General features: G+C 52.4%; 6 protein-coding genes across 6 annotated transcripts; 4 read left to right on the plus strand and 2 right to left on the minus strand.

The window, feature by feature from the left end:
* Positions 1-2,582: 2,582 nt before the first annotated feature.
* CLUP02_14025 (uncharacterized protein) lies at positions 2,583-3,564 on the minus strand (the record flags this gene model as incomplete). Its single annotated transcript, XM_049292958.1, has 6 exons — positions 2,583-2,754; positions 2,831-2,924; positions 3,064-3,156; positions 3,219-3,238; positions 3,333-3,418; positions 3,478-3,564. 6 exons carry the CDS (start codon positions 3,562-3,564, stop codon positions 2,583-2,585), a joined length of 552 nt encoding a protein of 183 aa, XP_049150104.1.
* A 6,498-nt stretch (positions 3,565-10,062) lies between these two features.
* Positions 10,063-11,350, plus strand: CLUP02_14026 (cyclin; the record flags this gene model as incomplete). The annotated part of the gene is made up of 2 exons (XM_049292959.1): positions 10,063-10,269; positions 10,337-11,350. The coding sequence occupies 2 exons, from the start codon at positions 10,063-10,065 to the stop codon at positions 11,348-11,350; spliced, it is 1,221 nt and encodes a 406-aa protein (XP_049150105.1).
* A 5,563-nt stretch (positions 11,351-16,913) lies between these two features.
* CLUP02_14027 (uncharacterized protein) lies at positions 16,914-17,132 on the minus strand (the record flags this gene model as incomplete). Its single annotated transcript, XM_049292960.1, has 1 exon — positions 16,914-17,132. One exon carries the CDS (start codon positions 17,130-17,132, stop codon positions 16,914-16,916), a length of 219 nt encoding a protein of 72 aa, XP_049150106.1.
* Positions 17,133-18,384: 1,252 nt separating this feature from the next.
* Positions 18,385-19,242, plus strand: CLUP02_14028 (MFS siderochrome iron transporter MirB; the record flags this gene model as incomplete). The annotated part of the gene is made up of 2 exons (XM_049292961.1): positions 18,385-18,634; positions 18,878-19,242. The coding sequence occupies 2 exons, from the start codon at positions 18,385-18,387 to the stop codon at positions 19,240-19,242; spliced, it is 615 nt and encodes a 204-aa protein (XP_049150107.1).
* A 96-nt stretch (positions 19,243-19,338) lies between these two features.
* CLUP02_14029 (MFS siderochrome iron transporter MirB) lies at positions 19,339-21,045 on the plus strand (the record flags this gene model as incomplete). The annotated part of the gene is made up of 3 exons (XM_049292962.1): positions 19,339-19,608; positions 19,701-20,043; positions 20,114-21,045. The coding sequence occupies 3 exons, from the start codon at positions 19,339-19,341 to the stop codon at positions 21,043-21,045; spliced, it is 1,545 nt and encodes a 514-aa protein (XP_049150108.1).
* Positions 21,046-21,847: 802 nt separating this feature from the next.
* On the plus strand, positions 21,848-23,449 carry CLUP02_14030 (uncharacterized protein; the record flags this gene model as incomplete). Its single annotated transcript, XM_049292963.1, has 3 exons — positions 21,848-21,880; positions 21,967-22,479; positions 22,529-23,449. The coding sequence occupies 3 exons, from the start codon at positions 21,848-21,850 to the stop codon at positions 23,447-23,449; spliced, it is 1,467 nt and encodes a 488-aa protein (XP_049150109.1).
* Between the last annotated feature and the right edge of the window lie 1,146 nt (positions 23,450-24,595).

Consider the following 24,595-nt stretch of genomic DNA (forward strand, 5'->3'; position numbering starts at 1 on the left):
TTTTTTTTTTTTTGTGATATCCGCTGGTCTATATGGAGCCTCTTCGCGAGAAACGGGATCGAAACGCCATCGCCCGTCACCATCGGCGACACACGATCTTGACGCGCGGGGAAAGTCTAGGTTGATGAAGAAGAAAACCTGGAATGCTAAGACGCGATGCACGAGAGCGGGTTCTTTTCCTCGGGTTTGAGATTGTGTTCAGACCATTGAGTTCTGGGAAGGGGACCAGGAGGTTAGGAACTCAATCATTCCCAATGGTATCTTCGTCATTGACTTTGCGGAGCCAACCGGGCAATTAAGGAATCATGACATTTTTTTATTTTTTTTGGGTAGTTGTCTGGCCAGAATGGTTTCAGTAGCGTTATGGCGGGTACTATCTGCGAATTGAGACTTTCCCAGTCATGGAATTGGAGAATCACTCGCTGCAACGGTAACTTTGGAATTATTCCATATGGGCACATTCGGTTCCCCATTCTCCATTTCCATCCATGACGAATTATTGTTCCATCTCGCTTGCAGTAATAAGTCTGACCGCCTAGGATCGTCAGGTCCCCTTTTCTGAGGCGAGATTTGCAACCCGCAGAAAGTCAGTGAGTTTGTATCATTAAAGGAAGGCACATTAAAAAAAAAAAAAAAAAAAATAAATAAAAAAAAGAGTCAGTGCCCATGCGTGTTCAACGGGCGATGCTAAGAAAAGATAGAAGGCCGTTGACTGGACGGAAACACGACGCATTGATATTTAATAGAAAATCCCGTCTGCCCGTTCTTTTTCGTCTTTTTTGACGTTCGCGTGCTCCCGCGTTTCTGGCATGTCTGATTGGACTGTCGCGGTGTGGGGTAAAAGTCTTTTTTGGAGATTTGGATTCGGGGTGGGGGGTACTTGCTCGACTGGGGGTAGGGAAGGCGCGCTGTGACTGGTGGGCAAGTGCGAGAGCCACCGAGAGCTCGGGAAGCCCTTTCCTTCTTCCCCTTCCTTGGTTCGTGGTGGGGCTTAATTGGAGGGAGCTGATTGGACATCGAAAGACCTTCCCCTGCAAGGGCCAGGAAAGCGTGTCTTTTTTAGTTTAGTGGAAGCGTGGGGCAGGGCGTCTTTCGAGGCTTGGAGATTAGGTGAGAGTGGTACATGGCATATTGAACTGGGCTTTGGGAAGAGCCCAAGGAAGTGAGTGCCGTAAGGTATGGAAACTACCTCACGCTGTAGGAAAGCGATCACGATGGACAATGACAACGAAAGTGTGGTGGTGCCGAGTTTGGTGGAAGGCACTGGCGAGCTTGCAAGCGTGAGGATCCTCCGACGTGGAGACTTTTCGATACTCGAGAAGAGAAAAGAAACCAGAAGCAGAAAAAAGCAAAGTCGGGCGTTTCCTGTCCGTTCCCTCCGCGACGAGTCGTGTCTCTCCCTACGCAAAACCCCCCTCCATGTGGGAAATACGATATTACTCTGATATACCATATATATATACATATAATTCTGAACGCATAGATCTTCGAGGGACTCTTCCAGGCCTCGAGGCATTGACGAACAACCAATATTCATCTCCAACATTTTCCACCTTTCTATTCGGCAGCAAAGGGACACATACTCACATTGAAGGACCAGGTGGAGAAGGTACCCGAAAACGTATCTAGCGCCGGGTGGATTTTCACGGCATAACTGCGCCGTGCTGTAGCAGCTGGAAGAACCAGGAACTATTCCACTCCGACGTAAGCGTGCCCAGCCCTAGGATTAGGATGTGTGGATTTCACAGGTCCGTGGACAGGGGATAGCCTCGCAAAAAGGATGGAGTGATGGACATGCCTACAACGTATGTACCTAACGGCCGGGAGGTTCCATGCTCTTAACTGGCAAGGAGAGGCGCGTAATGAGAGAATATGCACGATGCATCTGGTTTCTTGCTTTTTTGTACAGGCAATCGGTGCGTTCAACTGCATCCGTAAAGGAAGAGGACCAGAGAGTTCCGGGACAACTTGGACAAGTATGACAAGTCACAAGAAGCCCTCAATTCTTGTAGCTGGATCTGGACCTGCAGAGCCAATCTCCAACCAAGAACCAATTGGCAACCTTCAAGGCGACCAATTGTGTTCTCACCCCCCCGGTACGCCTTGAACCGTTCCCATCGTTGTGCATGCAACTTGGTAAAGTGGTTGCGCCTCTTGGGGCCATTAGGGAGGAACATAAAAACGCCCATTGCATCCGGATAACCCAAAGCATATCCAATTAATGAGGTAAGCCAACGCTTTGCTCCACACAACCGCGATTGAAAAAGTATCGAATTGGCGGCTCCTAGGCGTTTGGTTGGGTTTCTGTCGGACGCGCGCTGCGGGAAGCTTCAGCTTTCCACGCCCCGAAGTCTGGAAGGCTGAAAGCGAGCGTGGTGAGATTGGATTGCGAAGACGCGCTCGCCGAAAATGGATACCGCGACGAGGATCAGACCGTACGATGGATCGATCAAAGGGTAGTTGGATGACACCGGACAAGTCTCCTGCTAGCCCTTTTTCGGTTTCCAATCGTTGACATGAAGCAGGGGAAGCAGGATGGAAGCTTGGAAAAAAAAAAAGGTCTCTTGCACAGTTGCAAAGTCTCAGCAATCCTTCCCCCCCTTTGCCCCCTTAGCGTCCGTTCCTGCAAAGGCCGGAAGTATCAAGTTTCCTGGGGGTGCGTAGGCCGGGCGCACGTGCCGAGAATGGGTAATTGAACTGTGAGAAAGACTGCAGCACTGGCACTTGCACTGGCTTTTCCCAGGTTTAGGTAGTCTTGAATCACACACAGCACACACACACCAGACAAGAAATCCCGTGCATCATTTAATCGAACCCCTACTCCATTTACGATGGGCCGTTTTCGAATCTCGATACGTCCGAGTGTCGTGACGGACGTGTGGTTTTCGCGTTTTTGTAGTAAGAGCATGCATGCACCTCAATGACTTGTGGTGGTGGACAGTCGGAGGTTGCGGTAGGTTTTACTTGAAGCTTGAGAGCCAAGCCCAAGACCGGGGACAAGGCAGGTGAAATTTACACAGTAGTCATCACGAGCCCGGTGGGAAGTGTTCCGTTACGGGGTACAGGTGTAGATGATTAGATTCGGCCGTGAGTTGCCATTGATCGTCTCTTCATCTGCGTTTCTGGTAAGTGATCTGAGGAAAAATGCTGGGTTGCCTGAGTGGATGGAGACAAGAGTATTGTGTGCGTCCGAAGCAGTCGAGGCAGTTCAATCCTACGCAATATGAGTGCACAATCGCTGGTTTGGTTGGCGACGATATGTCAGCGTAATCCATTAAATCCAAAAAAAAAAAAAAAAAAAAAAAAAAGGTGCAACAACCAAAGAAAAATACATCGTGACATCGTCATCCCTTCTTTCCCAGCCCGGCCGCGGCCGCCGTGGCCCGTCCTCCGTCCCGAAACCGCCAACCACTGGGAACTGTGGGAAGGTGCAAAAGTGTGGCTGGGGGGTTGGGTGTTTCCTTCTAGAAGCTCGACCGCTGAGTGGATGACGGCCGGTGCGGGTGCTGTTGACATTTGACGACAACTGCAGCCTTGATTGGGTCTGCCTTCTCCGTTGTCCATCTCGCGTTTCTTACGGCAGACCACCTCACCTCACGTAACGGATACCTAGTTATGTCTTCAATCAATTCCCATCAATTTCTCTCTGATGGAGGCCCGTCCCGACCAAGGCCCGCGCTTGAAATTTATGCGCACGATGCACAACGCACGAGGATTTGACAGACGTGCATAACAAACATACACACACCGCCTGGATCTAATGTGGCTTTCTTTTCTCGCAATATCCGAGATGTCGATAACAAATAATAAACAACAAACAGTCTCACGATCCACCAAGATAACAACAGCATGGCCGGCTCGACCACGACCCGGGCCCTGGGAAAGGAGGCCACGTTGAAGGGCTATGTGGAATGACGGACATTATATCAATCGCCGTATAGGGCATCGGATCCAGACATGCCATGCGAATTATCCTCGAAAGCTTATGTCACCCATTTCATTATTGCACATTACCTACGAATACTGTATCCGTACTCCAAACCTTGCGCATCCCGTTGCACGACACGCCTGACACGATCCCGGATGCATGAGCGAGACACACAAGCCACTCTTATTTCCGTTTCTCGTTTTCTCAGCTGCGTCTCCGTACCTCGTACCTCACTTTGTCGATTCCGAATAGTTCAACTAAACTAAACCCACCAAGTGATCCACGCCTGGTACTATTGCACAGGACTTCATACATACTGCGTACACCCGGGCTTCGAGAAGTGGACCACATAGACGGCATATCGTCGTCATTTTCCAACGCTTCATATCGCCAAAAACCAGTGCTGGGGCGGTCCCACGAAGTATTCCCACCATTGCTGCGTGTTATCCACCGGCGACGCTGCAAAGTGTACGGAGACCGTGGTACCTTGGTCCCAAGCCCACGGGTTACGCCGTGAAAGCAAATTCGAACGCCACACCACACTGAACACACGAACCAGGAAACCCTGCAAAAACCATCTGAATCCGTACCGCGTCGTGGGCCAATCCCAGCGGGGCGTTCTACCCTTCCCGTTAATCCCTGCTCCCAACACCACGCACACACGCCTCTGCGTGGTATCACTGGCTTTCCATCACCTATCCATGCCTCGCCTTGCCTAGCACAAACACGACCCATTACACGCAGAAGCTTGGTGTAGATAGAACCTGAGGAAGAAGCGGCTCCAGTCTTGCTTTTCATATCCCAGGATTATCTCTTTCTACGCCAAGAAAGAGACTGAATTGGACCTGGTCCCGAGAGCCACCGTCCGTCCACTCGCCCGCAGTCCACACACACCATACACCGCTCACGTAACTCTCCCTGCTTGAGTGTACTTCATACGGGTCTTCATCGTACTACCTGACACCCGCTCGGCACGCATTGGCACAGTCCTCACTCCTCAACCTCCCACCTCATACCAACAACGGCACAGCACAACTCAATTCCGTCACGTCCACTGGTCCAGTGGGAACAACGCAGTAACCAACTACCTTGTTCAACAGGCGATTCCATACGCACCAATCATCCGTCCCGAGCGCGACTACCACCCTGCTGCCAGTCTGCCACTGCCTCAGCCTGGGCCAAGTCTGACTCTGACATCCAGCGAATTGGCCTTGTACTCCGTTCGCTCTGGGTAATCCGTAAGCCCTGAAAGAGAACGTTACCGAAGCTCCATCTCGGGCTTCTAGAGTTCCTTCAACGGAACGGTCCCAGAACCGGCTTCTACGAAACGAACAAAGACGGGCGCTGGTTGTATTTGGCATGCTTCACTCCTGAGCTGCCGCAACAATTAGCACTAGCATCAGCATCAGCATCAGCATCGGTATTGTTTGGTGTTGGTTTCCTCGACCGGCCCAGTCCACCCCGTCCATCAGGCCGTTCCTTTGATCGAACTTGGTCGGCGCCGTCGAATGACATTGCCCCATTGCCTCCCAATCCCCTTCCCCTCTCTCTTCAGAACCTCGATCCGTTGGCTTTGTTCGTTTGAAGTCTTGACGCCTCCTGCCCAACCTTGTCCTGTACAAGCTACTGCTTCCTCTTGCGGGCCGTATCTTACGGGTGATACCTTACGTGGAAACGTACCATATTCTCGGACACACAAAGAAACAGAGGCAGAGACAGAAAAGACTCAAGTTGAGGATAAAGCAAAGGCACATTGGTACCGAGTTGCGCTAAGCCCAAGCATTATTCGAGAACAAGGAAAACGCGCGCGGAGCTGCTGCACAAAACCGGACATTTGATATTTCGGATTGGCATTGCTACCAGCCAGCCAGCCTACGGTGACGGATTACCACCACCACTGCCACTGGAACTCTATATCTGTACGGTACCTAGCTTGCCCCGTCGCCCTGTATTATTCGGGGAAGAGAAAGGGTGTCAAAGGTCTCGCGGGGGTGGGCCAGGCCAAACTAGGACCAAAGCTCGTCAGGAGCTGCTGCTGCTGCTGCGCACCACCACTACTTGGTGCGCACCACAAGCACCACCAGACGGATCCAATCGAAGGCCAGTTCGCTCATTTTCACACTTTCTGACGATCCACTTGAGCAAAAAGGTACTGCTCAGCGCTCACTCTTTCTCGGCGGGCGGCGCTGTCGACAGGCATTCGGCTTGCTGGGGGTGGCGCGCGCAGACGACCGGGAGACAAGACAGGAGACACGACGAAAGGCACGGCGAGCAGCAGGAGACCGTACCGTACTCGTTAAACGTGCTTGGACAAGGCAGACAAGACAATCAGACAATCGTCAGAGAAGAGGCAGTCGACAGAACAAGCAAAGCAGGCAGGCAGGCGAGCGGCGAGCGGTGTCGACAATTGGATTGTATACCTGCTGCGTCGACGCAGTCATCCTCATCCCTCGCTTCTTCCCTCGCTGCGGGCTTCGTTATTAGGTACCCCGTACCAAGGCATCCATCACGGCGACAGGCAGACGAAGCAGAGACAGAAGAGAGACAGCATTGTGGTGCTACTGCTGGTCGGCAAGGAACCTACCTAGCTCACTCAGCCTGCTTCGCGCGCAGCTGCACTTGCAGGGCACATCTGCAAGGAAGAAAGAGGGTCGGCTCACTGCGAGTAAAGTGAGTCCAGCGTCTCCATCCAGTCCAGTCCGTTCCTCGGTATCCGTAACGTATGCGGATTCCGTACAGGCAAGTAATACCACCCACTGCGCGGGCTGCAGAACAGACGCATAGGGCAGCCTCAGTTTCGTGACTTTGTGCTTCGTATGGAGTGGCAATTGCTGACCTGAGGTGTTTGTACAGTAGTCGTCTGCTGGGTTTCCTGATTGTATCCATCAGCCAGCATCAAAAGTAACAAAAGGCGCATCAGCCCAACAGCAATAGTGACTTCAGCAGGCAGGAAGCTATCTACCTTACTACGTACAAAATAATACTAAGAAAATGATACTAAGGTAAGGTAGGACAGGCGGTCTTGGAGAAGAGGTACGTCGATTTCATGTATCTTTATGCTGTGCATTAGGTGCGGAACTACCTCTCGGTCATTCACGCTTCCCCCAGTCTCTCCCCTTCCCTGTGCCTAGCCTGGGCTCTTCCCTGTCGATATCACAGCAAGATACTTTGGCTGTATATGCGAGAGCGGCGGCAATAGAAAGTACCGTGCCGTTTCTTGGGATCCACCTGGGGGGGACTTTGCACTTGCACTTTGGTCGGCACCAAAACCAGCACCAGCACCAGCACCAGCAGCAAGTATTTCGTACCTTTCCAAGTATTCGCACCAGGACCACCTGCTCATTCGCACCTGCTCTCTCACACACCCCTCCCCTCCCCTCCGTCCTCCCTCTCCACCTCACCCTTCCCGTTCCCCCTTCTCCTCTCGCTCTGTCTCTCTGTCTCTCTCTTTCCTTCCCGTGCCTCCCTCGTTCATCCGCCCCACCCACCCTCTCTCCTGCTCCTTCTCTCTCACACATACTATGTAGTAGACAGGAAGGTAATAATCGTCAGGGAATACCTAGGCAGGCACGAAATACACACCCACCACAGCCAGACATTCGCACCTCCCGCCCACACACACACATCCTCAGAAAAAGGGCCAAAGCTGCACCTTTACGTAGGTACTTGGTCCTTGTACCCATCCAGCAGCGGGCCCCAAAGTACCTTTTTTCCCTCCCAACTTACTGCAAAGGAGGAGTCCCAGACGTACCGCAGTACTCGAGCCGGCCGGCCTGTTAAAACACCTTGGTTCTCTTCCAATCCTTTTTCATCTCCTCGGCCCTCCTCCAACCCTTTACCTACCCTCACCTCCCCCTTCTCTCCTCCTCCTCGTCCCTCCCCATCCATTCATTCCCTCCTCTTCCTCTCTCCCCGAAGACAGTCCTTCCTGACTCCTTTGCTCGCCGAAAACGAATAAAGGGTCTTTTCATTCTCTACTCCTCTACCCCCCCAATTGAGAATAGGAAAAAAAGAGGAAGGTAGGAGAAAGAGAGAAGACTTAATCTGGCGACGTCCCCTCCCTGACTGAACCGACTCGTCTCCCTCGACTCCCAACTCACCACCACCACCACCAACCACGCCCAAAGCTGTCAAGGTCGAACCAGCTTCATCTTGCACACGCCCCCCTTCTTCTCCCATCAACTCTCCGACAATCCTCGACAGTTGGAAACGGTTCGCCAATTCCCAGGTTTTCGAGCTTGCAGAGTGTGACCGGAAAAGCCACAAGAGAGCAGGACCACCGCAACAAAGAGAAAGAGACTGGAACTCGATTTAAAGATATAGTGAAGAAGACCTTGATTGGTATTTTCTACACTGCTCTTTCATCAGACAAGACAAGAAAGAAAAAAGACTCCCACGTCCCTCCCGTTCCTTGCATCCCTCTCCCGACCGTCCGCCCTTCCCGCGACGACCAATCCGACCAACCCATCACCCCCTGAAGAATTCCTCGCCTCCACGACGACCAAAGGAACTCGACTCAGACGTGCAACTTCCACGACGCAACAAAACCCACACACCCATCCTCGGCCCTCCGACGACTACCACGAAAGCTCCCTTTCGTTCCGCCGGCCTGCCATCCCGCCCTCATTCCTTCCAAGAGCCCCTTTGCGATCTTGGATCGTGTCGGCCCCAAAGCTTCTCGAGCAACCCCGTTCTCCAGAAGCCCGATTCTTCATCCCCGTGGATTCCCAATCTCAGGTTCCCTCGACAAGGAAAGAAAACTACAGGAGAATCTTTTTTTGGTTCACTATTGCTTTCTCTCAAGGCTTGTCAGACCATCGAGAATACCTCATACATGATCCCACCAGGATTATAGATCATCCCGTTTCGTCCTTCGGGCACCATCTGTGAAAAGGTACGTTTTTTCTTACTACAACAATGCAATTCAGATGAAGATGTGCGCCTGGCCTACCTATTCACCACCATCAATCCACCTGCCCTGACCAGTCCAGCCTGATGACGGGATGAACCTTCGTCTCCATCTTCCAAACCTTCCCCTACCCAGAGCTTTCTCCGTTCACCACCATCTCCACTACAAGCACTCATCATCCCCTTTACGTTACCGCGTCTGTCAAGAGCCCGGTGTCTAAACTTCACATCTTCCCTCCCTCCACAGCTTTTGCGTGCCGTTGTGGTATTTCTACTCGGCGATCCACGTACACAAAGTTTCCCCCCACATTTTACCAAGAAACCAAAACCACCACCAGTCCGAGGTTAGGATAGCTCGAGGGGATACGTTCATTCGTCGCTCCCCCAATCCCATCCTCAGGAATTGTCTCAATTTCGTCTGTCTTGACAGTCAAAGTTGCACAACAACCGTGGCGGTAAGCCTCGCCATCACTTCACACTCCAGCCCTTTTCCCTTCCCTGTTCCTGAGCCTCTGCCCTCTACTCACTCCCTTCTGCCCCTACGGTCCTCTCACTGCCTAGCCCCCCAGTCAAGAGACGCCAGTCTAGATGATTCTCCATCTCCCCTCGTGCCAATCCGTCTCCCCACCACCCACTGGTCGAATCAGGGCGACTCTATCTGAGTTCGAGATCTTCCCCCTTTAGATCGGCGCCAAGCGGTATTTACAGAAGCCGGTTGCTCCTTCATCGCGCCCGTCGTCAACCTTCAAACAGCTGCTTGTCTCACTTCGTCCACTACTCTAGGCTCCCTCGAGCGCCTGCAATCGTCTCAACGAACCGCGAGCTAACCCAATCTTTTCTCTTCTTTTAGAGCCATCCACTCGACCTCTCTCATAAACGGCCAGTTTCCCGGCCACCTTTCCGTCCGTCAATCTCACACGAGGAACTCGGTCTCGCATCATTTCGGCTTCTCATCCAGCCACAGTCACTCTTTTGCCGGACCCTGTTCGCTTTCAACACGCTCATTCTAATACTAATATTCTAATCTCTCGGTTGCACCATTCCACTCCTTCACAGCACCGATTCTGAAGACTTTTTTTACCGTTTCTTTTTTCACGTCCTTCCGTCTCCGACCACCAAAAAAGCTTCCTGGAGAACTTAATCGTCATTCTTTCCCGTTTCGGAACTTCGACCCGTCAGCCAACCCCCCTCATACCCGCCCTCGACTCACTACATCACAATTCAAAATGGCGTACTACCAACAACAACAGCAGCACTCCGATCCTACCTTCTTCACAGAGGACCACGACGAACCCCAACGGCCGCGAATGGGCACTCGGGACGCCGCCAAGATGATTGCGAGGCAACGGCAGGAGATTATCGCCAGCGAGCTTTCCCGGATAGCTGGTGACGAGTACTTGGAGGATATCATGAAGCACATGAGGCACATGGAGGTAAGAATGAGAGGAAGGAGCAGCCACTGGCCTCAGTTGGATCCGCTTTACTGACACCCGACTTCAGGATGAGACGATGCCTGATGCCAATCTCATCGACATGCAAAGAGAGATTCAATGGTACATGAGACCCTACCTCATCGACTTTCTCATCGAAGCCCATGCTGCCTTCGCCCTCCTCCCCGAGACTCTTTTCCTCACTGTCAACCTCCTCGACCGGTACTGCTCAAAGCGTGTCGTCTACAAGCAACATTACCAGCTCGTCGGTTGTGCCGCTCTCCTGATCGCCGCCAAGTACGGTGACAAGAAGGACCGCGTGCCCCAGATCCACGAACTCAACAACATGTGCTGTGGCCTGTACGACGCCGGCATGTTCACCCAGATGGAGATGCACGTCCTCAACACCCTCGAGTGGACCATTGGCCACCCCACTGTCGACTTCTTCACCCAGCTCATCGTCGCTGAGGAGCACGACAAGGTTGAGGTTGAGCACATGGCTGCCTACATCTGCGAGATCGCCCTGTACCACCGCAACTTCGTCTCCACCAAGCCTTCCATCATGGCTCGCTCATCTCTCGCCTTGGCAAGAGCGATCCTTGGCGAGCCCGAGATCAACGATGGAGAGTGGGACCACGTTGAGAACGTCACCCTGCTGACTCTCTCTCAACACCTGCACAGCCCCTCCGTCGCCCTCGCGAGGAAGTACTCATCATCACACTTCTCCGGCGTCGCGAAGAAGCTTGCGTCTTTCATGGCTCACCAAGCTAGCATCGCGCGAGCCCAGTCGGGGGTCCCTCCGAGTCCGCCTTCTGAGTCCGCCTCAAAACACTCAAACATCTACAGCACCCCCCACAAAGGCCACGGAGCTGTCGCAGGAGTAGTAGAAGGATACATGACCCCGCCCATCACCCCTGATGGCGCCGCATATGGAACCGTGAACAAGGACGCATACCCCATGCCGCCGAGATGTCCGGTCACCCCGACACCGCAACCCAACACAACGGCGTACGCGCAACAACAAGTGCAGCAGCAATACGCCCCCTTTGTACACCAACATACGACGGGTCACCACATGGCCTAAACGTCGACTAACACGGGTCGACCCCCCCGCGGAGTCCCACACAGCGAACCAACGCTACGATACGGGCAATCGAAGCTTTCCCCTCATTATTCCCGTGGCAGGGCAATTGAGCGATCTCCCAGGAAGTGGATTAAAAAGGAAAAAAAGATTGTTTGCCGCATGCATACAGAATGGTTTTTTTCATCAACACGTCATGGCATCGAGCGATTTGATTTTTATGCAACAAAGTCCATTTTCACTCAGCAGAAGTGTCCCAAAAAAAGGAATACGGATCATACCCCAAACAACCCCCGAGTTATTTTTTCTCAACAGCATTCAGCGGCTTTTTATTACATACACAACACACCTCAACGAAGAGTTTTTACGTTCGCGAGATGGTCACCCCAGGACGGGTGAAGGATTGGAATCACAGCGGTCATCCTTCACGGTAATTTGAAGTTGGGATCCAGGCGACGAGATATCGACACCCCCGACCCATCATTCACAACACACCAATGAAGGGACACCAGCGAAGGTCAGATTGTAGGGTCTCAGGATGAGATTCGACCCGAATGGGAATTCTTGAAGGAGGAAAAAAAAGAAGCACAGTGGATTTTTTTCGACGGATTGGTGGGACCTCGATGGACTTTAACCCGATGGGAAAAGGACTCTTGGACTCGCTCAAGGAAGGGAAACATGCGGCCACTGAGCACACGAACACCTCCTGGCCGGTTTACTCTTTTCGCACCTTGGAGCCAACCATTTCGAGAGTGGTGGACAGATTGTTTCCTTTTTCTTTGATCATTGAAGGCCGGATATCCCCTAATTGGCCGACAATGGATGCAAAGGGATACCAAAGGAATCGGTTTCTGGTCCGCACGTTACTTTTGGAGACAAGGCTGGATTCGTTCTCTTTCGATGACCAGAAGGAAATTTCTGGATGGAGAGAAGGAAATGGGGGGACGACCATGAGACGGTATCTCCCTACCCAGCCGGGGCGAGAGCCCTCGAGACTTTCGTATACCCGCATTTGGACTCCCTTACGTGTAAGGTAGTTGTACAAAGGCACAAAAAAAGAGTAAAAATTCTCTGCTACTTTTTCGTCATATCTTCTGGTCCCTTTATTATTGTGTGCCATGTCTTTGTGTTTGTGTCCTGTGATGAAGTCTCTCCATGATGAATATGGTTTGGCTGGTAGCCTGGTGCTGGGCCTCTTTGTGACACGGTCCGTGATGGTTACGCACAAGGGGGAGGGTCGAGCTCCTCGAAAAGCCCACACGGGAAATGAATTGCGCACCCACGTCCATCCCCCTGCCCCCCTCCCTCCCCGGGCTAATCATAGCTGTTGCATTAGTGACGCGGGATGGAGCGGCGGGAGGCCTACTATTGGACTTTTTTTTTGTGATGATGTAGGTTTATGCGTTGGATAAGGTATGTCACTTCATTATGCGAGTGATTTTGAATGGGGAGGGGGTTCCTTGTCACTTGTGTGTCGGCTTGTTGGAGTACGCATTCTTACGTAGCGGGTGCGTCCCTCCTTGTGTAGATGCTTTTATCGTTTCTCTGCTTTACTCACGAAAAGCAAAAGAGAAGAAAAAAAAAATTGGTATGCGAAGAGCTCCTGGATCCCTTCCTCCCCGGGCCGACGTGTTCTGGTTCATCTGAAGATGGGAAAGCTTACTTGTATTGATTGATTGATCTTCGTCTGAAAATGTGGGAGTGATACATTTTTTTCCGCTTGGGAGTGACATTACTGGAGACATGGAGGACGGGGCTAGGCCTGTTTAGGGGGGTGGATGCTTGTATTATTTTGGTGGATTATCTAAGGCGGTCGATGCAGGGAGAAGGTAAGGTACGGAGGTACTTGTGGACTTGACCATTTGATTGGGGGCCCGGGGGCCGGGATGTGAGCTGTGCATTTGGGCATGGGGCATGGTTTTTGGCTGGCTTCTGATGTCTTGTGAGATTTGTTTGCTGGATTGGCTTATTCTGGGTTCGGTATTTGAGGTAGAGATGAGGGGGGAGGTTGGAGATTTGGGATGCGGTGGGATTCGAGCTGGGTTTGTTGTCAGGGTCAGTTTAAGTGGTGGTGGTGGTGGTGGTGTTGTCTCTCTCCCTTTTGTGTAACGGTTGTAAGGTACGCACGTCTCAGGGAGGACTTTTCTTTTCTGTCGGTAAGCATTTTCTTTTTGAAAGGGGTTTGGTTGAGGCCTGCTGGAATGGAGATTGAATAGGCAGCATTAAGGCCCATGATTGAGAAGTTTTCACGGTTCTAGCATCACTGGAGACTGGGGTTTTTTTTTTCTTACCTTCTTGCCAGCGTTGGACTCAGATGAAGCCCTACTAGAGAATAGCGGTTCGATTACTGATACGGTTGATGGATTGCGGTAGTCTAGCCTTCCGAGGTTTCCAACCTCGTTCCTTTTTGCCTTCACTTCATCTGGGCTTGCCTTGCGACGATGGAGGGAGGAGGGCGGGATTGTGTTTGCGCATTGACGGGTTTTATGCAATGGGGGTTGGGGGGGGGGGGGGGGGGGCAAGGGACAACTCTGAATGTTTGATGCGTTGGCCTTGAGGCGCGGGATGTTGCGCTTCGGGTGATCCTATGTCTTTCGGCCTGGACCTTTTCATTGACGACCGACTGGTTTTTTTGGTTGTGAAGTAGAGCTTGGGTTTTTGCGTCTTGAATATGTGTGGCGATGTGGGTGGATTTGAACGGTGGTGGTGAGTCACATTCGGGACATGGTAGGCATGATGCGAGATCCGGAAGTAAAAATCCACCCGGGGCGGCTGGAGCGTAACGGCGAAAAGGGTTGGGGGGATCCCCGGACGATAGTCTTTTTCAATGTAGTCGTTTTTTCTTCGGGCCTTGGATCTTGAGAGGTCGGGAGGCCTTTGCGGGACGGGGATATTCGTTGTTGGGGGAGAGCCGTGCTGGACCGTTTTACGGGTTGACGCGCGTGAGATGAGATGATGGATGTTGTATGCCGTGTTTCCCACATGGTTTCGGTCCCCGTTCGTCTGATCTTGTTGGAGTGCCTGCGCCTTCAGAGAGGGAACGGCATCTGTGGGAAGGCGTATGGTGACTACGTTCAGGGGAGCCCGTAGCTCGAATGGCGAGCCGGCATCAGGTTCTGGCGTTTTGTTATGAGCTGCAGACTCTTGTCCTTTTCGCTGTAGAGATGACTTTGCTGTTCGACGGGACGCTCTTCACGTTGTCCCACGTTGTATCAGGGTGCCTGGCTGAGGCACATTACCATGCACGGGTCTACCGTCGACATGGACCAGCGTCGCCTGTGATTACTTTGGAAGGAAGCTGACCAGGTTCTAAACTGTCTTTTCGCTCGTGGTGGTAGGTACTTGCTTGCATTCATATCCGTGGAATAGAAAACGGCCTGTGGTTAAGGGGCAATAAACCCGTGGACCGTGTGAAGCTGGAGAGTTGAGGAGGTTTCAAAGTATTTGAGGAGGGTTTGGATGGGAGGGTTGCTTGTGCCGCATTTCTTCGATTGGGGTATGAACCTGATCGAGTCCTCGCGCCGATTGTTTCCGTGTCCTCGGGCGGAGAAGAAGAGCATGTCAATGCTTGGATGAGACGGTAGAACGGAGGATGTGTGGGTCAACGTCATGGCCTTCTTCTTGACGTCGAGACCGGGTTGGACCGCTTGAGCATTACTCCTACGTTGATGATTGGTGAGATTCAGTTCAGACAAGTTGATAATATCGAGTTGATTATATATGGCGAAGCAATCTGTCTGGATGATTCTCGACTTGGGAAGATGTGCCATTGGCCTCGTCGAGTTTGGCCTCCCATTTGTTGTGGTTCTCTCGAGTAGGCGGGATGGCACCCGGAGAAAGTGCTATGCCGTCGTTCCCGTTTGCCGTTGAGATCTTCACGTTACTAGAGAGAAACCTTTCAGACTCAACGCTCATACTCAGAATTGTCGGAGACGTTTGATTGTAAAAGGTCAAGGACCAGGAGACGTTGTTGATGTCCGCGGCAGACCCCGAAGGAAGACACCTTGATATCTGCGAGTAGGCAATGGTGTACCGCTCTTGATTGCTAAATACTATCACGGAGCATTGGCACTGCGCAAAGAAATGCAGAGTACAGGAAGGTGACTCGATAGATTGACTTCGCTGAAGCGCGACGACGTCTTTCTTTGCGTATTTAGATATCGGGACTGAACAGATACTACGTAGTAGCCAGATCATACCTAAAGAGACGTAAACTAGTCCTGATCGTCGTCTTGGAAGAATATGACACCAAGAAAGCTGCTTGGTGCAAAGGTGTGTCTTGGGAATGGCTTTTCCTTGAGGGTATTCGATGCTAGATATGGGGAGGCGAATGTCCGTGGCAGATGATTAATTCCAGAGTGCTTGTTCCAGCGCAACTTCCTAAAACATACTTGAAAGGTACATGACCAAACCACCGCTCCCATCTCCTGGCAATGGCCAGATGTCTGGTTCTGCCCATGCCCCTGGCCGCCAGATATGCGCCCAGATTTGGTAACGATTGCCCATGGCTGCATGTTTTGGTTGGATCATTAGTGATCTGCCGGCTTCTCTTGTGAGTTCGGATACGCGTGTCTGGAGAGAGTCTTTTGAGACAAACAAATGACGGCAGCCGCGTACCTACAAAGGTTCCATGGGGCATACCTTCGTACTAAGTGACAAATGCCACAGAAAGTAGCCATAGAGGCTTCTACGAGGCCAGCATCCAAGATGATCAACATAGTTAGCCGACATGATCATGTCAGCGTGATTGTAATGTACGGGTAGGCCTGAAGAGGTGCAATCCTATCCCCAGTATCATTGCACCGAACAATCTGCAAGTCTATGTTGTAGCACTTTGACCGGAAGCTCTGCGAGTGTTGCAACGACCGATTCGATGCTTCTTTGAGAATGCCCAATCCAGATTTTGGAGAATCAAGATGACCCGAGGTCAACGTTTTGCTATGACCATACAAAGACAAATGAGAAGAATATTTACACAGAAGAGGCTCACTTGTGGAGATTTGATTAGAACTTCTCAACTTCAAGCACACTACACCTCATGGACTCAGATATAAAGCTTAATGCTGGGTAGTTCATGTACAAATGACGGTTCGTCGTTTCGCATCGAATAGAGATAAGGTTCAGGGCGAACTAGAACGGGTCTTAAGAGAGAAACTATCCAAGAGGCATGGAAGCAAACGAAGGTACATGTAAAAGGTGAGAGTTCAGGTGGTCAAGCTTTTGGGTATCAGACCACGCAAATTATTCGCAAGACGAGCTATAGCAAATTGGAAGCCGACCCATACACCAAGCGAGGGGACCTAGATTTGTGAGAGATAAGAAGCCAGAATGTCTATACCCCTTTGCCACTTCACCAACATCTCATATCCCTTCTAAGACGCTGGGATTCCCTAAGTGACCTACCCCTACGGTGATTTACGAGTTGATAACTGATCTCGGAGTATCTGCCCAGAATAGTACCCCAAGTCGGTCATTCGCCCATTCTCGTACCAGATAACATTACCCTTCTCACAATTAAACTCAAAGGGCTTGGGTGTCTTGAGAATCTATGATTCGGCATCATTGACTACACGTCTAGGACATGGCCTCGACTGGGTGTCGAGATCAAGGGACCACACTCAAGCCTGAAAGGGTTATTCAGCCTGCCTCGAGTTTTCAGGCTTATGTAGAGAGAAAGAACCGTAGTCAGGGTTGCTCTGACAGAGTTTTGTGAAGTAAACAAGACGAAGAAGAATGGATACAATGGCATTCTCGAGGAGCATGGAGACATGTGGCCACCTATCATCTCATTGCTTCGAACTCCTAGCCAGTAAACACCCAAGATACATCTGCTGGAAATAGCTTGCCCCTCGTCTTATTGTCTACTTAATTTATTATACGAATAAACGAAACCAAGAGCATCTCCCCGATCCTGCGCTCAACGATCAGCTTGCCAACCTCGGACGTGGTGAATGCTGACATTCTCGAAGGAGCGGGATCCCAGAGCGCCAAATGATCAGATCACGCCACCTGGGCGGAACTACAAACCCCACGTTCCGAAGACGACCCAAAAATCTTGTTGAATCAGTCAATAAATTTGGGATCTGGATTATTTTTTCGACACATCAAACATCGCTACATAGAGAGCAAAGATACTAACTTCAGGTACTGGCGCCTTTAGGAGGCCTTCACCGGAAAGCAATACCGAATACACCGACCGGCATTCCCCAGAGGCAAAAACTCTTCGAGGCCGGCCTCAGGAAAGAGTGAGACTAGGAGGTTGCTCTCTCGGACTTATCACGTAATGGGTGCCTACTAGAGGGAAGTATCACATTCGCTTGGAGCAGGACCCGCTGGCAGCCCATTCCTTATGAGCCCGTAATCTTCCGGCAAATTCTCTGCCGCCAACTCACGACTCACATGCCTGCTTCCTTTGAAGAGTTATCTCAGAGGAGGAATTCCTCAACGGTCATTGCTGCGCGTGGTCCTCGGTCTCCATCTGCCAAGAAGCTTTGACTTGCCATGCAAGAACTGGGGGCCAAAAGCTCGTAGGGCTGGGTGGCCAAGAGTTCATCAAGATGTGGCCGGGGCATGTTGGCGCTGCTTGGGAGAATCTCGTGCGAGTCAGAAATCAGATATCAATTATTCCCTCCCGAAACCTTTCTCCGGGGCCGACTTTGTTTCCCAGTCCCAAGTCGCGAGGCCGAGACCGGGTCGTCAGACGCATCCAGGTGCGAGGGCAGCTGCTAAATCACTGAGAAGAAGAGATGTTATTGGGAGACGTCCGGTGAGCTAACCTCGGAAAAGACCCAGCAGTCAGGCTCCCTCTAGACTCTAGCTCGCCAAGCAACCGCGCAACTCAAAGATGAGACTTTAAAAAAATTCTGTTGCCTCCTGCTCGGATACCCTCTTACCAATAGCTCCCCGCGCCAGACCCCTTCCGCGATAGCGCCCCGGCCCGCAAAGCCAAGTCCGGCCAAGTCTGCAGTCTGGCCCATCTAATCTAATCAATCAGATAACACCGTCCCGAGTATCCTTCACCCACCCATCCCACTGAAATGGTGTCGGTAACCCGGCACTGCGGGTCTGCTCTCGCCAAGCCCGCAGCTGCTTTGTGCTTTTCGCAGGATCCAAAGTCCCCTCCAGGGCTCTTCCGTCCCGTCTTGTCTTCCCACCCCAACGCCATCCATCCTGTGATCTATCTGGCCCCTCATCCGCCGCCATCATGGGTCGCCTCCCGACCTCTCGGTTCCTGGGCGCAAGAAAGCACACTAAGCGGCCCCGACTTCGGTCTCCTGCGCGCTGGTGGTGTGTGTGTGTGTGCCCGTTTTTCAACTCTGATCTCTGCAAGTATGGACGAGTAGCCGCATCTTATCAGATCACAGCCTGCTGTTGAAAGGGGGACGTGGTGTGCGTGGGTCAAAGGTGAATCCTTCCGGCCGCTAACTTCGTGATGGGATGGTGTAGAACTTAGCGAGGTCGCCAAAAAGTGGCACGCTAGAAAGGCGGCACATATTTGCGCCCTCCTCTGGAAGGGTCTTTAACTACAAGGCGAACCCCCCCAAACCACCGGCCGCTTTTCTCTTCTTACTCTGGACTTGGTCATTAATCTCTTCCTGCCGCTTTCCGCTTTGTTTGTCTTTGGTGTAAAGCGCATCATGGCAGTGATTTCGCAGCTTCGTGAGGCCCTCGGCCGCAAGCCGGCCCCGGTCGACGACTCACCCATGACCATCACCACGGCGCCGGAAACCGCCAACAACATCGATGACAAGGAACTGGGTGAGATCCCGCCCGACGACGAGAAGCCGGGCGAGGAGCAGAGGGTCAGCCAGGAGGTTCAGCATGGTGTCAAGTTGGCGCAGGCTTTGACCTTGACGTGGGGCAAGAACTCGCTGATTGCCATCTTCATCTTTTAAGGACTCTTTCCCTCGAACCTCTCGCATACCCTGGCGAGACTCGCATCTTGAGGAATGGCATGACTGATATTAGGGTCATTTACTCCCCTGTGCAGCATGTGGTTTCTGTACCTCACCAATGGATTCCAGAGTTCCGTGCTGTCCAGCTTGACGCCGTATGCCGCCAGCGACTTTGAGTCGCACTCGCTCCTCCCCGTCATCGACATTGTGTCCAGCGCCATGACGGCTTCGGTGTACATCCCGCTGGCCAAGATTCTGGATCTTTGGGGACGAGCGGAGGGGTTCTTGCTCATGGTGCTCTTCGCGACGCTGGGTATGATTATGTTGGCCGCCAGCCAGAACCTTGCCACGTACTGTGCCGCTACCGTAAGTTTCTAGACTTCTTCCCGCACTTTGATCGCCAAATTGGCGCAAAGAAAAGAGAAAACAACCAAAATACTCATGAAGGAAATCCTTAGGTCTTTTGGCAAGTCGGCTGGTCCGGTCTCACGTATAGCATCGACGTGATCACGGCGGACTCAACCCACGTCAAGAACCGAGGCCTGGCGTTCGCCTTCACCTCCTCGCCCTACATCATCACGGCGTTCGCCGGTCCCAAGGCCGCCGAGGGCTTTCTCAACAACGTCAACTGGCGTTGGGGCTTTGGCTGCTTCTCCATTGTCTTGCCCGTCGTTGCCGTGCCCATGTACAGCATCCTGAAGTGGAACATTCACAAGGCCAAGAAGCGTGGTACTCTGGTGCGCGAGCCTAGCGGCCGTAGCTTTGTGCAGAATGTCTGGTGGGGTCTGATCGAGTTTGACGGTATGTTCCTTCATTCCATTCTCCGCCATTGCTTAAGCCTCGAGGACATTGCTGACCATCTTTACTTAAGTCCTGGGAATCGTCCTCTTCGCTTGTGGCCTTGTCACCTTCCTCCTCCCTTTCTCCCTCGCGAGTACCGCCCCAGACGGCTGGAAATCAGCCTACATCATCGCCATGATCGTCACGGGCTTCGTTGTCCTCGCCCTCTTCCTCCTCAACGAGCTCTACCTTGCGCCCAAGCCCTTCCTCAAGTTCGAGTTCTTCTCCGACAGGACCGTCATCGGCGTCTGCGTCCTCGACATCACGTACCAGGTCGCCTACTACTGCTGGAACAGCTACTTCACCTCCTTCTTGCAGGTCGTCAACGACCTCTCCGTCTCCAACGCGGGCTACGTCGGCAACACCTTTGACGTCGTCTCGGGCGTGCTCCTCTTCATTGTCGGCTTCTCCATCTCCAAGACGGGCCGCTTCCGCTGGCTCTTGATGGTCGGCGTGCCGCTGTATACCTTTGGCCAGGGGCTCATGATTTACTTCCGCCAGCCAGGCCAGAGTGTCGGGTACCTTGTCATGTGCCAGATCTTCACGTCCATTGGTGGCAGCGTCTTTATCCTGTGCATGCAGGTCGCTATCCTGGCGGCCGTGGACCACCAGCACGTCGCCGCCGCGCTCGCGCTCCTGAGCGTCTGCGGCAACATTGGCGGCTCTGTGGGGAACACCATCTCTGCGGCCATCTGGACCAACACGTTTGAGAAGGCTCTGGAGCGGAACCTTCCCGAGTCTGCGCTGGAGAGTCTGGCGGATATCTATGCGGATCTCGATACGCAGCTGAGCTATCCCGTGGGTAGCGATGAGCGACTCGCTATCCAGAATGCATACGGATATGCTCAGACGCGGATGCTTGCCGCTGGAACTTCGGTGATGGTGTTTGGGTTCATTGCTATTTTCATGATTAAGAATTACAACTTGAAGGAGATGAAGCAGACCAAGGGTCTTGTGTTCTAAGAGCCGGCTGTATCTGGGCTCTGGCAGAAAGACCTGTCAGTTCATGAGCTGTGTATGACTTGATTGACTAAATCAAGTTGGTGAGCATCAGATGGGGCTGAGGAGATAGATATATGAAGCAAGTGATGAATGCATAGATTGGAGTTGGTCTAAAACATGGACAACTGTTGCAACCGTGAATCAATCTTCTCAGTAAGGAAGTAGAAATGAGGGGCTATGTTGTTGTTATGCCCCGAAGACTGACGTCGATGTGGAAAGGGGCGCACAAGGGGGTTTTGCTTGAAGATGGGTATTGATATTGAAATGGGATTTTATGCAACGGTGTGGACGGCATCGGCAGTGACGTTGCAAGCCGGCGGGAAACAAAACAAAGCTCGAGGTACGTACACGGTACACGGGCACCGGTCGATAACGGGTGGGCTCGGTGATGACGTCGACCAATCACCGCTGACGGCCGGATCAAGCCCGGACCCTTCGGTGCTGCTGCAGCCAGTGAAACGCCAACGGATGGATCCACACACGGCGGAGGCTTTTCCCCACGTCGTTTTTGGGTGGAAAGAAGCTGCACTGCTGCGCTGGTCTCGAGTGCTTTGCCTCTTTGCGGTCTGTCGCTGACCTTTTTTTCTTTGCCGCCGACGCGAGTCCACTTTCTGACCTACCTTACCTGACCTCGTCTTGAGAGTCGAGCTATCTGAACCCCCATCTCCCCAGAAGCTGTTGGACGTCAAAGATCAGGAATTTTCAACACTCCCCTCTCTCCAGCAGTACTTCTTGGCTTGTTAACTGGGTTGAAACCGACAAGATGTCAGCGGACGACCAGCAGTTTTTGGACGTTGTAAGCATCATCCGCCCCCACACCAAACACCTCCAAGCTTGTGATCACGAGAGCTCTCTACTGACACCGCCCTGTCGTTCCTATAGCTGTCCTCGCTGCCCAACAAGATCCGGGGCTACTCCGACGACCTCGCCAACCTCATCAACCCTACCGTCGATAAGGCTGCACAGGCCGTACGAGAGACGCTCTCCTCCTCAGAATGGCTGCCCGACTCGGTGCGGCCGAAGCCCCCCGTCCGCCATATTCCTATTGAGGTGATAGCTATGAGCCGGTACGAGAGGTTGCACGGTTGGGTAAAGGAACACAAGCTGCTGACCGGTGCCATCGTCGCCGTCGTGGGAGTCGTGGCATACCGATCATACAGGAGTAGCAGGTTCTGCAAGAAGACGCGCCGGGCGAAACGGGCTAGGAACGGCGGCCGTCTCGAGGTTGTCGTTATCGCGGGCTCACCGACACTACCCTTGACAAGGTCGCTATCACTCGATTTTGAGAGGAGAGGATTCATTGTTTACATCGTATGCAACGCCGAGGAGGATGAGAGCATGGTGCACAGCTTGGCAAGGCCCGACATTCTGCCTTTGACCATTGACACAACGGATGTGAGTAGAGTCGGTATGCAGTTTATGCCTTCACTGACGTATGTAATAGCCTCCCAGAGCTGGCGCTGCCATCGACAGCTTCGCGCAGTACCTTCAATCACCACACGCCCCAGTACCGCGGACGAGGCCCAACCATCTCCAGCTCAAGTCCGTCATCCTCATCCCGTCGCTCAACTACCAAACGTCACCCATCGCCACTATCCCGCCCTCCAGCTTCGCAGACCTCTTCAACACCCACCTGCTCCACCCCATCCTGACCATCCAAGCCTTCCTGCCGCTCTTGACGACTCGCCTAAGCCCGCCTGGAGAGAAGTGGACGCCGCCCAAGGTCCTCGTCTTCACGCCGTCCATCATCTCCTCCATCAACCCCCCCTTCCACGCCCCCGAGGCAACCGTCTCCTCCGCCCTATCAGCTTTCACCGAGGTCTTGACGGCAGAGCTGCGACCCCTCGGCATCCCCGTGACCCACATGCAACTGGGCACCTTCGACTTCACCGGCTTCCAGCCCGCCAAGCACACCCACCCTTCCCAGAGAGGTCTCCTCGAAGGCGGGCCCGGCATCGACGCCGACGCCACAGAAACCCTCATGTGGCCCGAGAACGCCCGCCACGCCTACGGACGCAACTTTGTCATGCAGAGCACCTCCGCCATCTCGGCCGGCCGCATCCGCGGTCTGAAGGGCAGCTCCCTCCGCCACCTCCACAACGCAGTCTTTGACGTCATTGACGGGTCCATCACCAGCGGCACCGTCCGCGTCGGTCTCGGCGCCAGCGTCTACGGCTTCGTCGGCCGCTGGGTGCCCCGCGGTCTCGTCTCGTGGATGATGGGCATCCGCCGCGTGGACGAGCTGTCGGCGTGGCAGACCAGCTCTTATGATGGGTCGCTCGACGGTAGTGACAACGACGAGGGCCAGGATTTTGTTGCTGTGCCAGATGAGAAGTTGGATAGCAACGTGTGGAAGTCGTCTTAGAAGGACTTGGTCTTGGCCAGCGTCTCTTGCATCACATCAGGATGTACTTTCACAGAGGGTGTACAAGCAACCGATGGAATGAACCCTAGGCAAGATGCTTAACTAGGCAAAGGGGCCAACGGCCTTAGCCGGCTGATAATAGCCGACGACTCGGGCTACCGAGAGACGCGCTTAGGCGACAGGGTTATGAGCAATCTATCTAGCCTGCGTCAGCGAGCGAAACCGAGACTTTGCTCACAAAAGGCTTATGATTGACGAACTCCACTCGTATCCAAATGGAATGACATCCGTATCACTACTCGTTGGATTAAGCGTACATAATCATGATAGTAATTCAACGTTGTATCGTGGTTGAGCCTGCGGCTCTCTACACCCCTTCTCTCAAATTACTCCTATATCTTAGCCTCTGTGATTGTTTTCTGTGTCAACTGTGTTGTGAGGAACTTCGGCCTCCTAAGGTTAATTTCATCATGGGTGTTCTGCGTTGCCCAGGTTCCTTCTCGCTTGTTCCCGAATGGGCTGATGATGAAATGATTTATCTCTTAAATGTGCCATTCTTCCAGGAGGCGTTATCTAGTACTTCTTGCAAAGACGTGATAAGCTGGTTCCTAGGGAAGGGTAGCTGATCCTTCGGAAGCGTTTCAAGGAGCTTATTTCAGTATCTCTTACAAGTCTCTCATGACTCGCATACGCACAGCAGTTGAGTAAAGGGGATGGAAAGCTTTGATGAAAAACGTGCTATTCATGCTTTGTGACCCCGTCCATATTTGCTAATGTTGATCATGATGATAGACATACAGGACAAATAATGAGAGAAGCATTTGTATGTTGAAATAATAGAGGTGGTTTGCCTGAAGGAACCATAACACTTTTTCAAGCTTTGTGTTCTCATTCATCACGCTTCGTACCCTCATTCGTTTCGCTTCATGTCCCCGTTCGTTATGCTTTACATCCCCATTCGTCATACTTTGTGTCCCCATTTATCACGCTTTCCATTCCTATTTATCATGCTTTCTATTCTCGTTCGTCACACTTAGCATCCCTATTCATCAGGCTTTATATCCCCGCTCGTATTTGTCAACGATTGCTGAATTGATGAACGTGTCTGAAAGATGACGGTGGTTATCTTAAGATAAAGAGATAGTT

Source organism: Colletotrichum lupini, chromosome 7, assembly GCF_023278565.1.
Source record: "Colletotrichum lupini chromosome 7, complete sequence".
NCBI classification, from domain to species: Eukaryota; Fungi; Ascomycota; class Sordariomycetes; order Glomerellales; family Glomerellaceae; genus Colletotrichum; species Colletotrichum lupini.